Source organism: Oncorhynchus tshawytscha, linkage group LG24, assembly GCF_018296145.1.
Source record: "Oncorhynchus tshawytscha isolate Ot180627B linkage group LG24, Otsh_v2.0, whole genome shotgun sequence".
NCBI lineage: Eukaryota > Metazoa > Chordata > Actinopteri > Salmoniformes > Salmonidae > Oncorhynchus > Oncorhynchus tshawytscha.
In genome coordinates this window covers 19,165,735-19,179,949 of record NC_056452.1, presented here as the reverse complement: position 1 = coordinate 19,179,949, position 14,215 = coordinate 19,165,735, and the positions used below count along the sequence as shown (strand labels likewise).

The 14,215-nt window shown below is 41.9% G+C and overlaps 1 protein-coding gene across 1 annotated transcript in view; it reads right to left on the bottom strand.

Moving 5' to 3' along the window:
• Positions 1-7,275: 7,275 nt before the first annotated feature.
• Positions 7,276-14,215, bottom strand: part of LOC112223482 (wings apart-like protein homolog) — a 49,263-nt gene continuing 42,323 nt past the window's right edge. Inside the window, exons 17-20 of the mRNA XM_024386516.2 lie at positions 13,684-13,903; positions 13,390-13,478; positions 10,204-10,299; positions 7,276-9,563 (exon numbers count right to left, since the gene is read on the bottom strand). Coding sequence (XP_024242284.1) covers positions 9,498-9,563; positions 10,204-10,299; positions 13,390-13,478; positions 13,684-13,903 — 471 coding nt within the window. The 3' untranslated portion in view covers positions 7,276-9,497. The remainder of the gene's footprint in view (positions 9,564-10,203; positions 10,300-13,389; positions 13,479-13,683; positions 13,904-14,215) is intronic.

Sequence of the window (14,215 nt, the reverse complement as noted above, 5' to 3'; positions counted from 1 at the left end):
CACCTTGGGGTTTGTGGTATATGGCCAATATACCACGGCTAAGGGCTATATCCAGGCACTCTGCGTTGCGTTGTGCATATGAACAATCCTTAGCCATGGTATATTGGCCATATACCACACAGCTCTGGCCTTATTGCTTAATTATAGTGTACCATAGACTCCACACAGACAGAGCACTGATTACTTGACATTGCACATTCACTTAAGAGGCTAACCTATTACCACTATTTTGTGGGCTTTTGTGGGATGTTGTGTCATGGTCCCCTGGAGAATTTAGTCTAGTTACTGGTTTGTCCCGGGAACACCACCTGATGGTTGCAAAGAACCCCCCCATTTTTATTCTGTTTTATACTGTTGCCAAGCCCATCATCAAGACCCTTATTGGTAAACCACTGATCGAGTCACAGCTCTTTGTCTTTTGGCAATGCTAGGGAAACCCACACGCAATGCTTTTAACATAGTGTTTTCAATTGACATATTTGACATACATGATTACATTGTGTATGTTCATTCATACATAAACTGTTATTTTATAGTGTCCTCGCCTGGGATTTGAACTCACAACTTCTTTGTTGTCTGATCTTCCTGCTACGTATCAATTACTTATTTCACCTATTGGCGTTGCACTTCAATGTAAATCTCAGATCTGTTAAAAAAATACCCTGAAGAAAAACTACTATATTTATCATAGTGATTTAGGAGTTAGCTCAAAATCGAATAACATCCAACAACATTACGAAACTATACTGAAAATCCAAATGCTGAAATAAGTCAATTAAATCAATAGAGAATAGTCAGATTAATTTATAATTAAAATAGCAGGGCAGATGGCACTATTTCGCTAAGTGCAGAGATATATTATAGGTAATGAACGTGCAGGGGACTTCTGTAATTCGACAGACTTTGTGACACAGCAGAAATCTCAGCATACACCAAATCCCAAGGACGTGAGATCAAACCCCTAGGTGGGGTCATATTGAAAAGTCAGTACAAAGTGATCATGTCGAGTGTAATCATTTCATTTCGCTGAACATACCATTTCATTACTTATAATGGTTTGCGTGACAAACACATCCAGGGGACCATAACACAGTGTCCCAAGAAAGTTCAGGGGGCATACGTCCTACAAAACGCCCTCGGGGACATCCCCAGGACAACCGTGAACGAGACAAAAGGGGACAATGACACAATATCCTAACAATGTTCAGGGGACCATGACACAACGTCCCAAGTACATCCACGGGACAAACCGGGACCTATAAAAAGTCCTGAGAACATCCTAAAAATGTCCTGACATGGTCCTCAGTGATGTCCTGATTACTTACAGGGAACTACACAAAGGTCCCCCAGAGAACGTTCCCTTGGGACCATCACGCAACGTCCTAAGGAGTAGTAGAATGAAAGTCCTGAGAACGTCCTAAAAAAAGTCCTGACACGGTCCTCAGTGACATCCTGCGAATACAGGGAACGACACAAAGGTCCCCCAGAGAACGTTCCCTTGGGGCCATCACGCAACGTTCTTAGAACATTCCCAGAACATCAGTGGGATAATGTCATGCCGAAACACAAGGTTTTCCTGTTTGCTGGGAACACTACAGCCAAACTACACCATCTTTACGCAACTGCAGAAGAATAAAAAACAGGAAGTAGTTGGTTGTTGTTAGCTAGCTACTATTTTTGACAATCCCTAATGTGACATCTTACATCCTTTGTCATCCCGTCTTTCATAGCCCTTATGCTGGCATTATCTGTTTAACTTTCCTTTATGTTTTATAACTACTTTGATGCTTAACTGTTTACTATCCCCATTGAAATGTAGCTATAAAGCTTCTGTTTTTGTCATGTTAGCTAAAAGGTATATGTGCTTGTAGGATGTTCATAATGGTATACTTACCCATTCTACTTACCTCTTTTGACCTGTGCACCTTTGTTGTAAACTTGCATTCATAGACTGTAGAAACCGCATTCATAGGTTGTAGCAACCTCATGATGGGTAAAAGGAAATGTTTGTATCATGTAGTAGCCTACACCCACCAAAGTTACATTGAGCTGGGTGAATGGAATATGAATGACACTCATTCAATATGCTGTAATAGAAATGAGGCCATGCTCATAAAGACAAAATATATCCTCCTTCCTCATCTTAATCCTCATTCTTCATTCAGTTTTGACGTATCTTCAGCAGTGGCGGACGGTGCGTCCACCACTGCTGAAGATATGTCAAAACTGAATGAAGACAAGGCCTCAAAGGGATTAACAAAAAAGTGCAAATATGTCATTTAATATGCCATTAATAACACATTTTAAAAAATGCAATTACTTTTGTATTAGCTTATTATTTGTTTGATTATATAACTACAGTTAGAAACTTGAGGAAATAACATGTTCACTAGTCTAGTAGTGACGCAGTAGTGGAACAAGATGTTAATAGTGATTTTGGTAACATTTTATTTGGATAGTCCATCTGTAGAACCTTTACAGACTATCAGTAACATTTAAACGAGGGCCTCCCGAGTGGCGCAGTGGTCTAAAGCACTGCATCGCAATCCTAGACGCATTACTACAGATCCGGGTTCGCAATCGGGATACCCATGAGGCTACGCACAATTGGCCCAGCATCGTCCAGGTTAGGGGAGGTTTTGGCCGGCTGGGATGTCCTTGTCCCATTGCGCTCTAGCGACTCCTTGTGGCAGCTGGGCACATGCAAGCTGACTTCGATCACTAGCTGTCCGGTGTTTCCGCTGACACATTGGTGCGGCTGGCTTCCGGGTTAAGTGAGCAGTGTGTCAAGTAGCAGTGCAGCTTTGCAGGGTCGTGTTTTGGAGGACGCATGGCTCTCGACCTTCGCTTCTCCCGAGTCCGTACAGGGGTTGCAGCGATGGGACAAAACTGTAACTACCAATTGAGGAGAAAAAGAGGTAAAAAGTCCCACACAAAAAAATAATATTTAAACAAACTATCTCCTAGCCCTAACCTTAAATTAAATAGAAAGGAGAACCACTTACAATGTAACACACAGCAATTGTATGTTCTTATGGAAAAGTTAATCAAATAGTTACAAGTGACAGAAGTGAGAAACTGTAAAGCAATTCAAATAGCACCCTAAAGTGGTTATGCACTAAGTGGAAAAATCATGTTGATTAACTCATTTAATTTCCATGTAACTTGAAAATGAGACAGAATGTCCACAGTCCATGATTAGGATCAAATTAGAAGGATTGGAAAGGTAAACGTTTTATGATAGCCAGACATTCTTGGTACCCACATAGCCTATGCACCATCTCTCCCTCAGTGACTGTAGACTAATTTGATAACGTTTTTAGGAAGGTACATTTTTGTTTTTATTGTATTGTTGTCGATTTAATAAATAAAATAAAAATACAAAGTTTGGACACACCTACTCATTCAGGGGTTTTTCTCTATGTCAATATTTACCAGGGTGATTGAGCTTTATGGATAAGAGCCAATTTATGCTTGATCCAAAAATGTGGTAGAGGCGCGGTACGGATAGTGTGACGGAATATTGTGTAGCCTCTGGAGGCACGCGAAGGCTCAATTGAGCTCAGTACCGCCTCACTGTGCTTCTCTTAAATTGTGTAACAATGTGGAGGGCTCCATATAGCTTGTATTGACATGACTGGTTGACGGTAGGTGGGGGCGGGAGGTCCTGTATAAACACAAACTCACTTCCTTGACAACAGCTCTGCACAACTAAACGCAAGTATGAGTGATTGCCCTGACCGCTACAGAGGCCATATCACCGTAAATGCCTTACGGCCAATGCAGATGTCGGATTGACCACGCAGAACCTTTTATGGTGGTGCACATCTGTCTGTGCCTAGATGATGGTTTTGACTAGATGGGATGCTGCTAATGTCACAAGTGACTTTTCCTAGCATGTTTGGATAATTTACGCAGTAGGTTAGAGAATTAACGTAGCAGGTTAGAATAATTAGTTTAAGGTTAGGACAAGGGTTAAGGTTTGCTAAAATTATAGGTGACGTCTAGAAGGGTTGTTGCTAATGTGAAAGTGACGAGACCCTAGATGATGGCGAGGGCTTGCTACCGCAGCCAGCACCGTAGCCTCAAACAGGTGCAAGGTTAGAAATCAACTCGGCGCCGGATTATAGACGGAATGTAGTTTACAATATTTTGACACTATTTTATACAAAATTATCAAGCAATAGCCTGGCTAGCCAATATTTTAGGAATATACTATATAATGACCAGTGGTGGAAGAAGTACCCAATTGTCATACTTGAGTAAAAGTATAGATGCGTTAATAGAAAATTACTCAAGTAAAAGTGAGTTACCCAGTAAAATAGTACTTGAAGTAAAAGTTTAAAAGTATTTGGTTTTAAATATACTTAAGTATCAAATGGAAATGGAATTGATCAAATGTACTTAAGTATCAAAAGTAAAAGTATAAATCATTTCAAATGACTTATGTTAAGCAAACCAGGCGGCACCATTTCTTGTTTTTTAAATGTATGGATAACCAGGGGCACACTCCAACAGTCAGACATAATTTACAAACAAAGCATTTGTGTTTAGTGAGTCTGCCAGATCCGAGGCAGGGATATACTCTTTACATGTGCTTGAATTTGACCATTTTCCTGTCCTTCTAAGCATTCAAAATGTAAGGGGTACTTTAATGTGTCAGGGGAAATGTATGAAAAATGTACATTCTTTTCTTTGGGAATGTAGTAAAGTAAGTTGTCATGAAATAAAAATAGTAAAGTAAAGTACAGATACCAAAAAAAAAGTCCTTAAGTAGTACTTGAAAGTATTTTTTACTTAAGTACTTTACATCACTGATGATGACCATGGGTTCTGTTTCCTCTGCTGTTATGAACTAAGTGTATTTCCAATAGGCCTAGATGAATGCCCTCTTTTTCTTCTCCCAGTAAAATGCTAATTAGGTTTAAGATTAGGCTAATTTGTGAAAATGACGGATATAGTGATGTTTTACTTCTTCGCTAAAAGCAATGGTTTATTAGCAATCTACCATGATTAATCAAATAAACATGCCGCAATTATTTTCCGTCTTAAATCAGATAGGCCTACTAATTTCATCATGTAAATTGTTTTAGGCCTATTAAAATCCGTATATTAGGAATAACTCGAATAGTTTGATCATAATTTCCAGGTAAATCCCTTTTCATTAGAATGCGCTGGTTTCATTACTTTACTCGATGCGCAGCCGAATTTAATGATTTCTGACAAGTGTGTGCCTCTCTCCAACACTTGGCTCGTGCGTCCGGTTTGCGTCTTTTGTTGGTGATGGCAAACACTGAAAAGAAGAAGCTTTTCCCCTTTTACCCTCCACCGCTAATCGCGTCAGTGAAATTTGGTCTCATTTCTTCTTGTCTTGCTCTGACAGGCATGTATGCACTCCAATTTACCCTCGTCATGGGGGGGGGGGCTCTAATCTACTCGTCCGGCGGGGTTTGATCGCAGGCCTGCCTCCTCGGTTCAATGAGACGCTTCATTAAGTTTAATATGAGGAGTGTGCCAACAACTGTCAGGACCTCCTACCACGTGTTGCTGGAGCTCGCCAACTATCCAACTCTGAGACCACTCTACAATATGTGTGTATTATTCATTTACAGATTTTTGAAGAGGCAGTTGCCAGAGTAAGGAAGGCGTGGGTTACCGCAGTGCTGATGTGCGCAGAGAAAATAGGGCCCACATCGCTTTAGTGGACAGCGCTAAATCGGATGAGATTATACACATTGCGTTTGTGGCCTGCCTGTCCGTTATCCTACTGTTCATTTAGCTTTTTACATAAATAAGTATAAATACATGTGACCCAAGGTTTTCCCTCTCTCTCTCTTTTGTGAGCATAAGGCTACACCCTTGAATTAAATGATCCAGCCTACAAATCCATTTGTGACTATGTAAATTAAGGCCTATGATTTCTCCTAAAAGTCTACTATTTCATAAAATCTATATTTTCCCATGGTTGCAATTATGAAAGCGTTGTTTTTGGGATTTGGGGGGGAGATATTAGCATATAGGATCAATCTTAATAAAACTACTAGACAACGAGCTCTAAAAAAGTGGCCTGATCGCTCTTCTGCCCAGAGCCAGGCCAAGCCCCATGCGCACAGCGATCACTCAGATGGACCTAATCCACTTTTGATGAACTTGGTTAATAAGACTTCCTGCTGACATTATCAAAGGGATCTAACTCTATTCATTACGCGCACACGACCCTTGCCACGCCCATAGCATCCTCACAAGCTCTGGCGTTTGTCAATAAATTCTCCCCCCACACCAGAAACTTTTTTTAAGCCACGGGTCTGGAAGTTCAGTAACGTCTGCACTGTTGAATCTATACCCTAGTCAGGACAATGCAACGCCGCAAAAGTCTATTTGCGCCATACATCTCCAGAAACGCAGACACTGTTGCGGATTTGAAAGTGCATCCTATAGACCTGCCACATGGAGCTCTTGTGCAGACCAGTTGGATAGAGGAGAGAGTAGAGCGGAGGAGCGAATGTGACACGTGCGCTATTGGGGAACTCAGGTTGCCAGGGCTCGGATACATCGAACAGGACAAGAGCACCATCGACAGAGCGCAAAGGCGGCGGCGCATGGCTGCAAACGCCCGGGAGAGGAGGAGGATGCTCGGCCTCAATGTTGCCTTCGACCGGCTCAGGAGCGTTATCCCTAACCTGGAGAGCGACAAGAAGCTGTCCAAATCAGAGACTCTTCAGATGGCGCAGATATACATATCGACGCTCAGCGACTTGTTGCAGGACAGACCCTCGGTAGCGGAATTCAGCACCACTGAATTTGAGAGCACGGGGAAGGTGGACACGGCCCCAACGGGAAGGCCAACAATGAACTCCACAGAAGACGCAACTGTAAAGCTACCTGGGCCAGGTACATACAATATATGTAGAGACAGTGGAAACGTGATGCGCGCGCCTTTCGAAGAACAGAAGACAGAGCTGCGAGGGTTTATGAACCTGTGGGAGAGAACTAGTGGCACAAAATAACTGATTGTATTTGTTTGTGTTTACTAATGTATTTTTTTTTCATACAAAACATGTTGATTCTTGTTTGAAACCTTATGTAGATTATCTGGCTGAAGTAAAAACATATTTACGCATCAATATGAGCTTTATATAAAGGCGTCTGCTTATTTCGCATGTCTGAAAGTTATAGGGGCAGTTTGTGCTCTGTAAAAACGGGCAATAGATTATTCCAAAACATGATACAAACGTACAGAAGTGTACAAAAATACAAAAAATATCAGACACGGTATACTGAAAGTAGCAATTTTTATTCTAGTTAAAATTATATACAGGTAACCAAAGACATTCTTGAAATTGGTACAAAGATCATGTTCCTGCATTTGGCTTTGTATACCTTTTTAATCTGACTTTCAAATAACTGAGAAATGCTGTATAAAATAAAAATAGGATTGGATTCAGAAAAGTAGTCTACAGTTTCTAATTTCCAATAGGCAATATTTACAAATGTATTTACATTATTCCATTCATTTCCAGATTTGTGAATAAAGCTCTTGTAAACTTTAGAAGTGTTGAAATAGCTTAGAAAGTACTGATGAGGGTGTGTGTCTTAGCACAGCCATGAGAAACAAAACGACACGGAAATACACACCAAATGAGAATAAATGCAATTTTAGAAAATGTAAATCTTAGCCTCAACAACCACAACATCCAAGGTAGGATAAAATGATTAGTTTTATGGGAGAAATCTATGGGAAACAGCATATGACCAATGCAGTAGCTGACACTGTTCTAAAGCCGATAGCAGTCCTAATCTAGCCTGAAATTAACAAAACTGAGAGCACCGGTTATGATGGAGTAAGGGTACAGCAACCACTAGAGGCTTGGTTCATGAATAGTCATCTTATCAGTTCTAGTGCTTAATTTAAAAAGTTTGAAATGCTACAAATATGGTAGGCTTCCAGTCCTGTTGATTTATTATGTTGAAATTAACTGAGAAAACCTCAATAAAGCAATTGAAACATTGCAGAGAAAAGGGGACTGTTTTTTTATTTATTCAAAGATAGAAGTGTTGCTGGCGAGATTGGAAACCAACAATTTGTGAAGTGTTCTACAGCCTTCAATTGGTAGGTGAAGCACTGTGGTCATTCAGACTAAGAGGCTCTCCCGTCCAAATTCAAAGGCACAAACATCCATACTTTCCTGTTGGCCATAACTAATAATGATGGGGTTAAGAATAAGCTCAATTATGTAGTTCTCGTACGTTAGTGAACACTACAGATGGAGACCATTTCAGGTCTGTCCTTGAAGAGCTAGAATCTCTGATAATATTGACTTGGACAGACCGAGAGGTGAGGGACTGACCAAACTAACAATTCTGTCTCACCCTCACCTCTTTGTGCACTTTGAAAGAGAACTCAAATCTATTCGAACTGGACAAAACACTGGTTGAATAAACGTCGTTGCCACATCATTTCAACAACAACAAAATGTATGTGATGATGATGAATCAACGTGGAAAACTGATTGGATTTGCAAAAACTCATCAACGTATTTAATCTATTGTTCACCCAACTTTGAACCTAAATCTAACGACCTAGTGAAATCTTTTTGATTTCACATTAGTTAATAACTCAACCAAATGTAACAGATATGCGTTAACGTCTGTGCCTGGTGGGTTCGACACCCCCCACTCAACTACAAAAAGAGGTTTTTAGAACACAAAAAAGAACAGTCGTGAAAGCAATACAATGGCATCAGTGCAGCGGGTCAATGGGGCTCTGGAGGCTTTCAGCATTTCAAAGAAGGCTGAGAGCTCTGGCTCCTATTCCAGTTCTGTGGGTCACTGCCCAACTCTTTCTATGGATTCAGAGGGGGGAATTCAGGCACTTCGATGACAATTGAAAGTTAACAGAAGAAGAAGGCAGGGAAAGAGCCATCTTTTACAGCAGACAGAAAACAAAACCCAAAACAAAGGAGGAAATTATGTCACAGTCTGGCCCTTCCACAAAAACATGTCCAGGCAGATAGCTGAAATAAGGAGGGGAAATATTGATTTGGAATACAATGAGTTTTTATATAAATGTACAACCTGAATAGCACAAGTGGGGAAATCAATTAAAGAAAAAAAATCATATTGAATGAATATCAATGAGTCAATCATAAATTATATTTTCACGAGGGAACATAAAAACCCAACGTTGAGAACAAAGTCAAGAATTTAACGGGAGTTTTTATTTATTTACTTCTCTGGTTATTCCACGCAGACGTCATAATAATAGGAGAGGTGGAATGCTGAAACAGTGCTTCAGGCCTCACGTGTGTGAGGGGAGACCATCACAGTTTGTATAGTGAACGTGGGGATGACAATGATGATGATGGGTGGTCGTTATTAGCAGGCTGTGTGGGTGGTCTCTGGGGTAGGGTCCACCCAACTGTCCTGGTCTCTGTGTGAGGCGAGCAGTAAGTCCCCAGTGTGACCAGTGTGGGCCCTTTCTGCAGAGCCAGGCCTCTCTAACAGTGCTCTAGATAGTCAATGACCCGAGAGATGGACTTCTGCCCTGCGGTGCCCACATCACACTATGGAGAGAGGGGGGCAAGAGGGTGAAAGAGAGAGGGTGAGTTGGTGAGTGAGAGGGAGAGAGCAGAAGTCAGTTACCACACACTGAAGCACTCTCCACACAACATCCCTATTTAAACATAAGGCTATATGAACCAGAGAGGGATACTACTCATGAGCCTGTACAAGTTCAATGACACAATGAAGAAGCCACAATAAAGATATTTAAAAACAGACATTTTGCCTCCCGAGTGGCACAGTGGTTTAAGGCACTGCATCGCAGTGCTTGAGGCATCACTACAGACCCGTTACGTCCGGGTTAGGGGAGGGTTTGGCTGGCCGAGATTTGCTTGTCCCATCGCACTCTAGTGGCTCCTTATGGCAAGCCGACTTCGGTCGCCAGCTGGATGGCGTTTCCTCCGACACATTGGTGCGGCTGGCTTCCGGGTGAAACAAGCAGTGTGTCAAGAAGCAGTGTGGCTTGGCAGGGTCGTGTTTCGGAGGACACATGGCTCTCGATCTTCGCATCTCCCGAGTTTGTAGGGGAGTTGCAGCAATGGGACAAGACTAACTACAAATTGGATATCACGAAATTGGGGAGAAAAAGGAGTTTAAAAAAAGTTATAAAAACTGACATTTTTTTTATGAGAGGGAACTTACTGTAAGATTCATGAAATTGAGGAACTTCTTGAGCATTTCTGTCATTATTGAGAAATCTCCTTTGGGCAGGCTTTCCCTCACAGTAGTCACATTCATCTGAAAGAGAAGACTATGAATCAGCATTGAAACCTTTGTTAGTTCTACTCATGTCCAATCTCTGATGATATTCAGTCACAACAGGCAGATATAGAATGTCAGCCAACAGTAATTCTAGTGATAAACTAATCTCCATGTCCAAATCATCTCTTCGAGGGAAGACGCACCAGAACCATAGTCACCATAACCAAGGATAGTCGTGCGCAGTGGATTACATGCTGAGTGTCAACGAACAGTGGTGATACAACATGTAGAATCGTTGAGAAAAGAAAATGATGGCCGATGTTCTGTGGTCAGAGGCGCTAGAATGGCCGGTCCACTCAGCCATCCATCTCTCTGATGCGGTTCCTCCATTAAAAGCCGTATTCAGTTAGTTTAGGCTAAAATTTAGGAATTCAGTCATTGGAACTTGTCCAGTCCTTCTAGTGTACCCAACTAGTTATTTTGTTTGATGTATGTTTTTGTTTTATTACAGATGACAGAGGTAGTAGCGAGTAAAAGTTGGAGAGTGCTGAAAGAACAATGAGCCGGGTTTGGACCCATTCTGGCAGCAGTATGTATTCTACAGGCAGTGCCATGGACCGCTAGACCAGCCAGGCCACAGTCATTTTGTTTTAAGACAAAAGTCTTGTTTAAAGTCTGAGGCGTGACCTTTACAAGATAGAACACAGAGCCCTGTCCAGATAAAAGCTACAGCCTGGGACTGGTATAGGTTTATCAGAGAGGGATAACGTCCATGGCACATCAATCACAACCTAACTTCCCTATGGGAGACTCAGCGAGAGTGTGTCCATTACTGCAGATGTACTGAGCTCTCAGGGCATCATTGGATCGCTAATAACATCTTCAAAAGAGAAATAGCCATTAAAGCCAGAATAACATTATCACAGCTTTTATTTTCCTTTTCCACAGTCGGGCCGTGAAACTTTTAAGATGGCAATTTTGAAGGAAACCATTGATGGTCCCTGAGAGAGGCTTTAAAATGACACAGATGACGGATGTTTATTGCAGACGTTCGAACGAGCCATCGCAGACGAGTCAACTTGTCTAAATGGTGATGTGGGTATTTGAAGTGAACATTGGGTATATGAGGAAACAACAGTCTAGTTTAACATGCATAATGGGGTGACCTCGGCACTAGCTATGCTGTACACAATGGATTAGTTTGCCTTACCTACGTTAAGATAAATGGCCAAAATGTAATGTACAGTGCATTCAGAAAGTGTTTAGACCCCTTGACTTTTTCTTTTCCACATTTCGTGACATTACAGCATTATTCTCAAATGGATTATTTCCGCCCTCAATCTACACAATACCCCATAATGACAAAACAAAAACCGGTTTTAGAAATTTTGGCTAATGTATTAGAAGAAAAAAAAATATCACAAGTATTCAGACCCTTTACTCAGTACTTTGTTTAAGCACCTTTGGCAGCGATTATAGCATTGTAGCAAGTCTTCTTGGGTATGACGCTACCAGCTTGGCACACCTGTATTTGGGGAGTTGGTCCCATTCTTCTCTGCAAATCCTCTCAGGCTCTGTCAGGTTGGATGGGGAGCATCGCTGCACAGCTATTTTCAGGACTCTCCAGAGATGTTCAATCGGGTTCAAGTCCAGGACACTCTAGGACCTTGAGACTCGTCCTGAAGCCACTCCTGCGTTGTCTTAGCTGTGTGCTCAGGGTCGTTGTCCTGTTGGAAGGTGAACCTTCGCCTTAGTCTGAGGTCCTGAGCAGTCTCAAGCAGGTTTTCATCAAGGATATCTGTACTTTGCTCCGTTCATCTTTCCCTCAATCCTGACAAGTCTCCCAGTCCCCGCCACTAAAAAATATCCCCACAGCATGATGCCGCCACCACCATGCTTCACTTTAGGGATGGTGCCAGGTTTCCTCCAGACATGACGCTTGGCATTCAGGCCAAAGAGTTCAATCTTGGTTTCATCAGACCAGAGAATCTTGTTTCTTATGGTCTGAGTCCTTTAGGTGCCTTTTGGAAAACTCCAAGTGGGCTGTCATGTGCTTTTTACTGAGGAGTGGCTTCCGTCCGGTCACTCTACCATAAAGGCCTGGTTGGTGGAGTGCTGCAGAGATGGTTGTCCTTCTGGAAGGTTCTCCCATCTCCACAAAGGAACTCTGGAGCTCTGTCAGAGTGACCACCGGGTTCTTGGTCACCTCCCTGACCAAGGCCCTTCTCCCCAGATTGCTCAGTTTAGCCGGGTGGCCAGCTCTAAGAATAGTCTTGGTGGTTCCAAACTTCTTCCATTTAAGAATGATAGAGACCACTATGTTCTTGGGGACCTTCAATGCTGCAGACATGTCTTGGTATCCTTCCCCAGATCTGTGCCTCGACACAATCCTGTCTGGGAGCTCTACGGACAATTCCTTCAACCTCATGGCTTGGTTTTTGCTCTGACATGACCTATATAGACAGGTGTGTCTTTCCAAATCATGTCCAATCCATAGAATTTATCACTGGTGGACTCCAATCAAGTTGTAGAAACATCAGAAGGATGCTCACCGGAAACAGGATGCTCACTCATAGCAAAGTGTCTGAATACTTATGTAATTAAGTTTTGTTTAGAATTTTTTATAAATGTATAAAAATGTATACAAACCTGTTTTCAATGTCATTATGGGGTATTGTGTGTAGATTGATGAGGAAAACAAATCATTTAATCCATTTTAGAATACGGCTCTAAACTTAAAATGTGCAAAAAGGGAAGGGGTCTGAATACTTCCCGAATGCACTGTAAACTGTAGCCTAAAGTCCGCATGTCTAATGAACAAGCCCAAACTAGGTCTATACAACCCATTATGTGATTCAACATGAAGTTGCTGCATCGGTTCAGGGTTAGACAGTTGTGTCGAGAACGGATCAATGATTTCACTGTTATTATCGACATTCGTAATGTTTCTTTATTCATCTCTCATCTCACCTATTGCTTGTGTTTTTATCATTTAAATGATTTTCTGTAAAGTGTGTTCCTGATTTGAACTACAATTTAAATAACAGTTTATTTGATTATGTAGAGCAGCCATGCCACTCAGAGCTGGCAGTGTGAGTGTCAGGAGTGCAAGGAGTGTCCCCTTACCGGACTCCCCTGACAGAGACAGCCCAGTAGCAGTGCTGTGTAGGAGGCCACTATGCTGTCCTCCATGTGCTTCCCAGCATGCTGAAGAGCTGCAGCAGGAAGGGATGGAGGGAGAAGGGAGAAAGTGTCAGTCACCAAAATATTCATAGAATAACTAATACAGCTCCTAACCTATAATCCAAACATGGGTTCCTCTGAATCGCTTTTCAGAGTTACCTAAATGCCATTATGCATCTATTACATTACACTCAGTTAGTTATTATTTTGCGTTTATTTAACCAAGTAGGTCATTACCTTTGGTAAGGTCTATCTCCTCGTTCTCTTCCTCTTTCTTGGCCTTCTCTTTCTCGCTGACGGCATTGGCGTTGTTGTTCTCTGAGGCCACCCATTGGATCTCGCCACCAGACTCCTGCCACTCGCCGCTCTGGTCCAGCTTGGGCTTGGGCACATCATTGATGAAGTCATCCGTCTCCGCCTCAGCCGCTATGGCCGCTTGCTCCCGCTGGAGGAAGAGCTGAGGGCACAAACACAAATCGGGTCAGAAAAGGTCACACGTACATGTAAATCAGTAATCAACCCACCCATTAAAAAAATCCAATCAAATGTTATTTGTCACATGCACCAAATTCAACAGGTGTAGACTTCACCACAAAATACTTACTTACGAGCACTTTCCCAACAATGCAGAGTTAAAAAGTTTTTAAAAATGTAGAAAAAGGAATAGTAACAATAATGAGGCTATATACGGTGGGGCAAAAAAGTATTTAGTCAGCCACCAATTGTGCAAGTTCTCCCACTTAAAAAGATGAGGCCTGTAATTTTCATC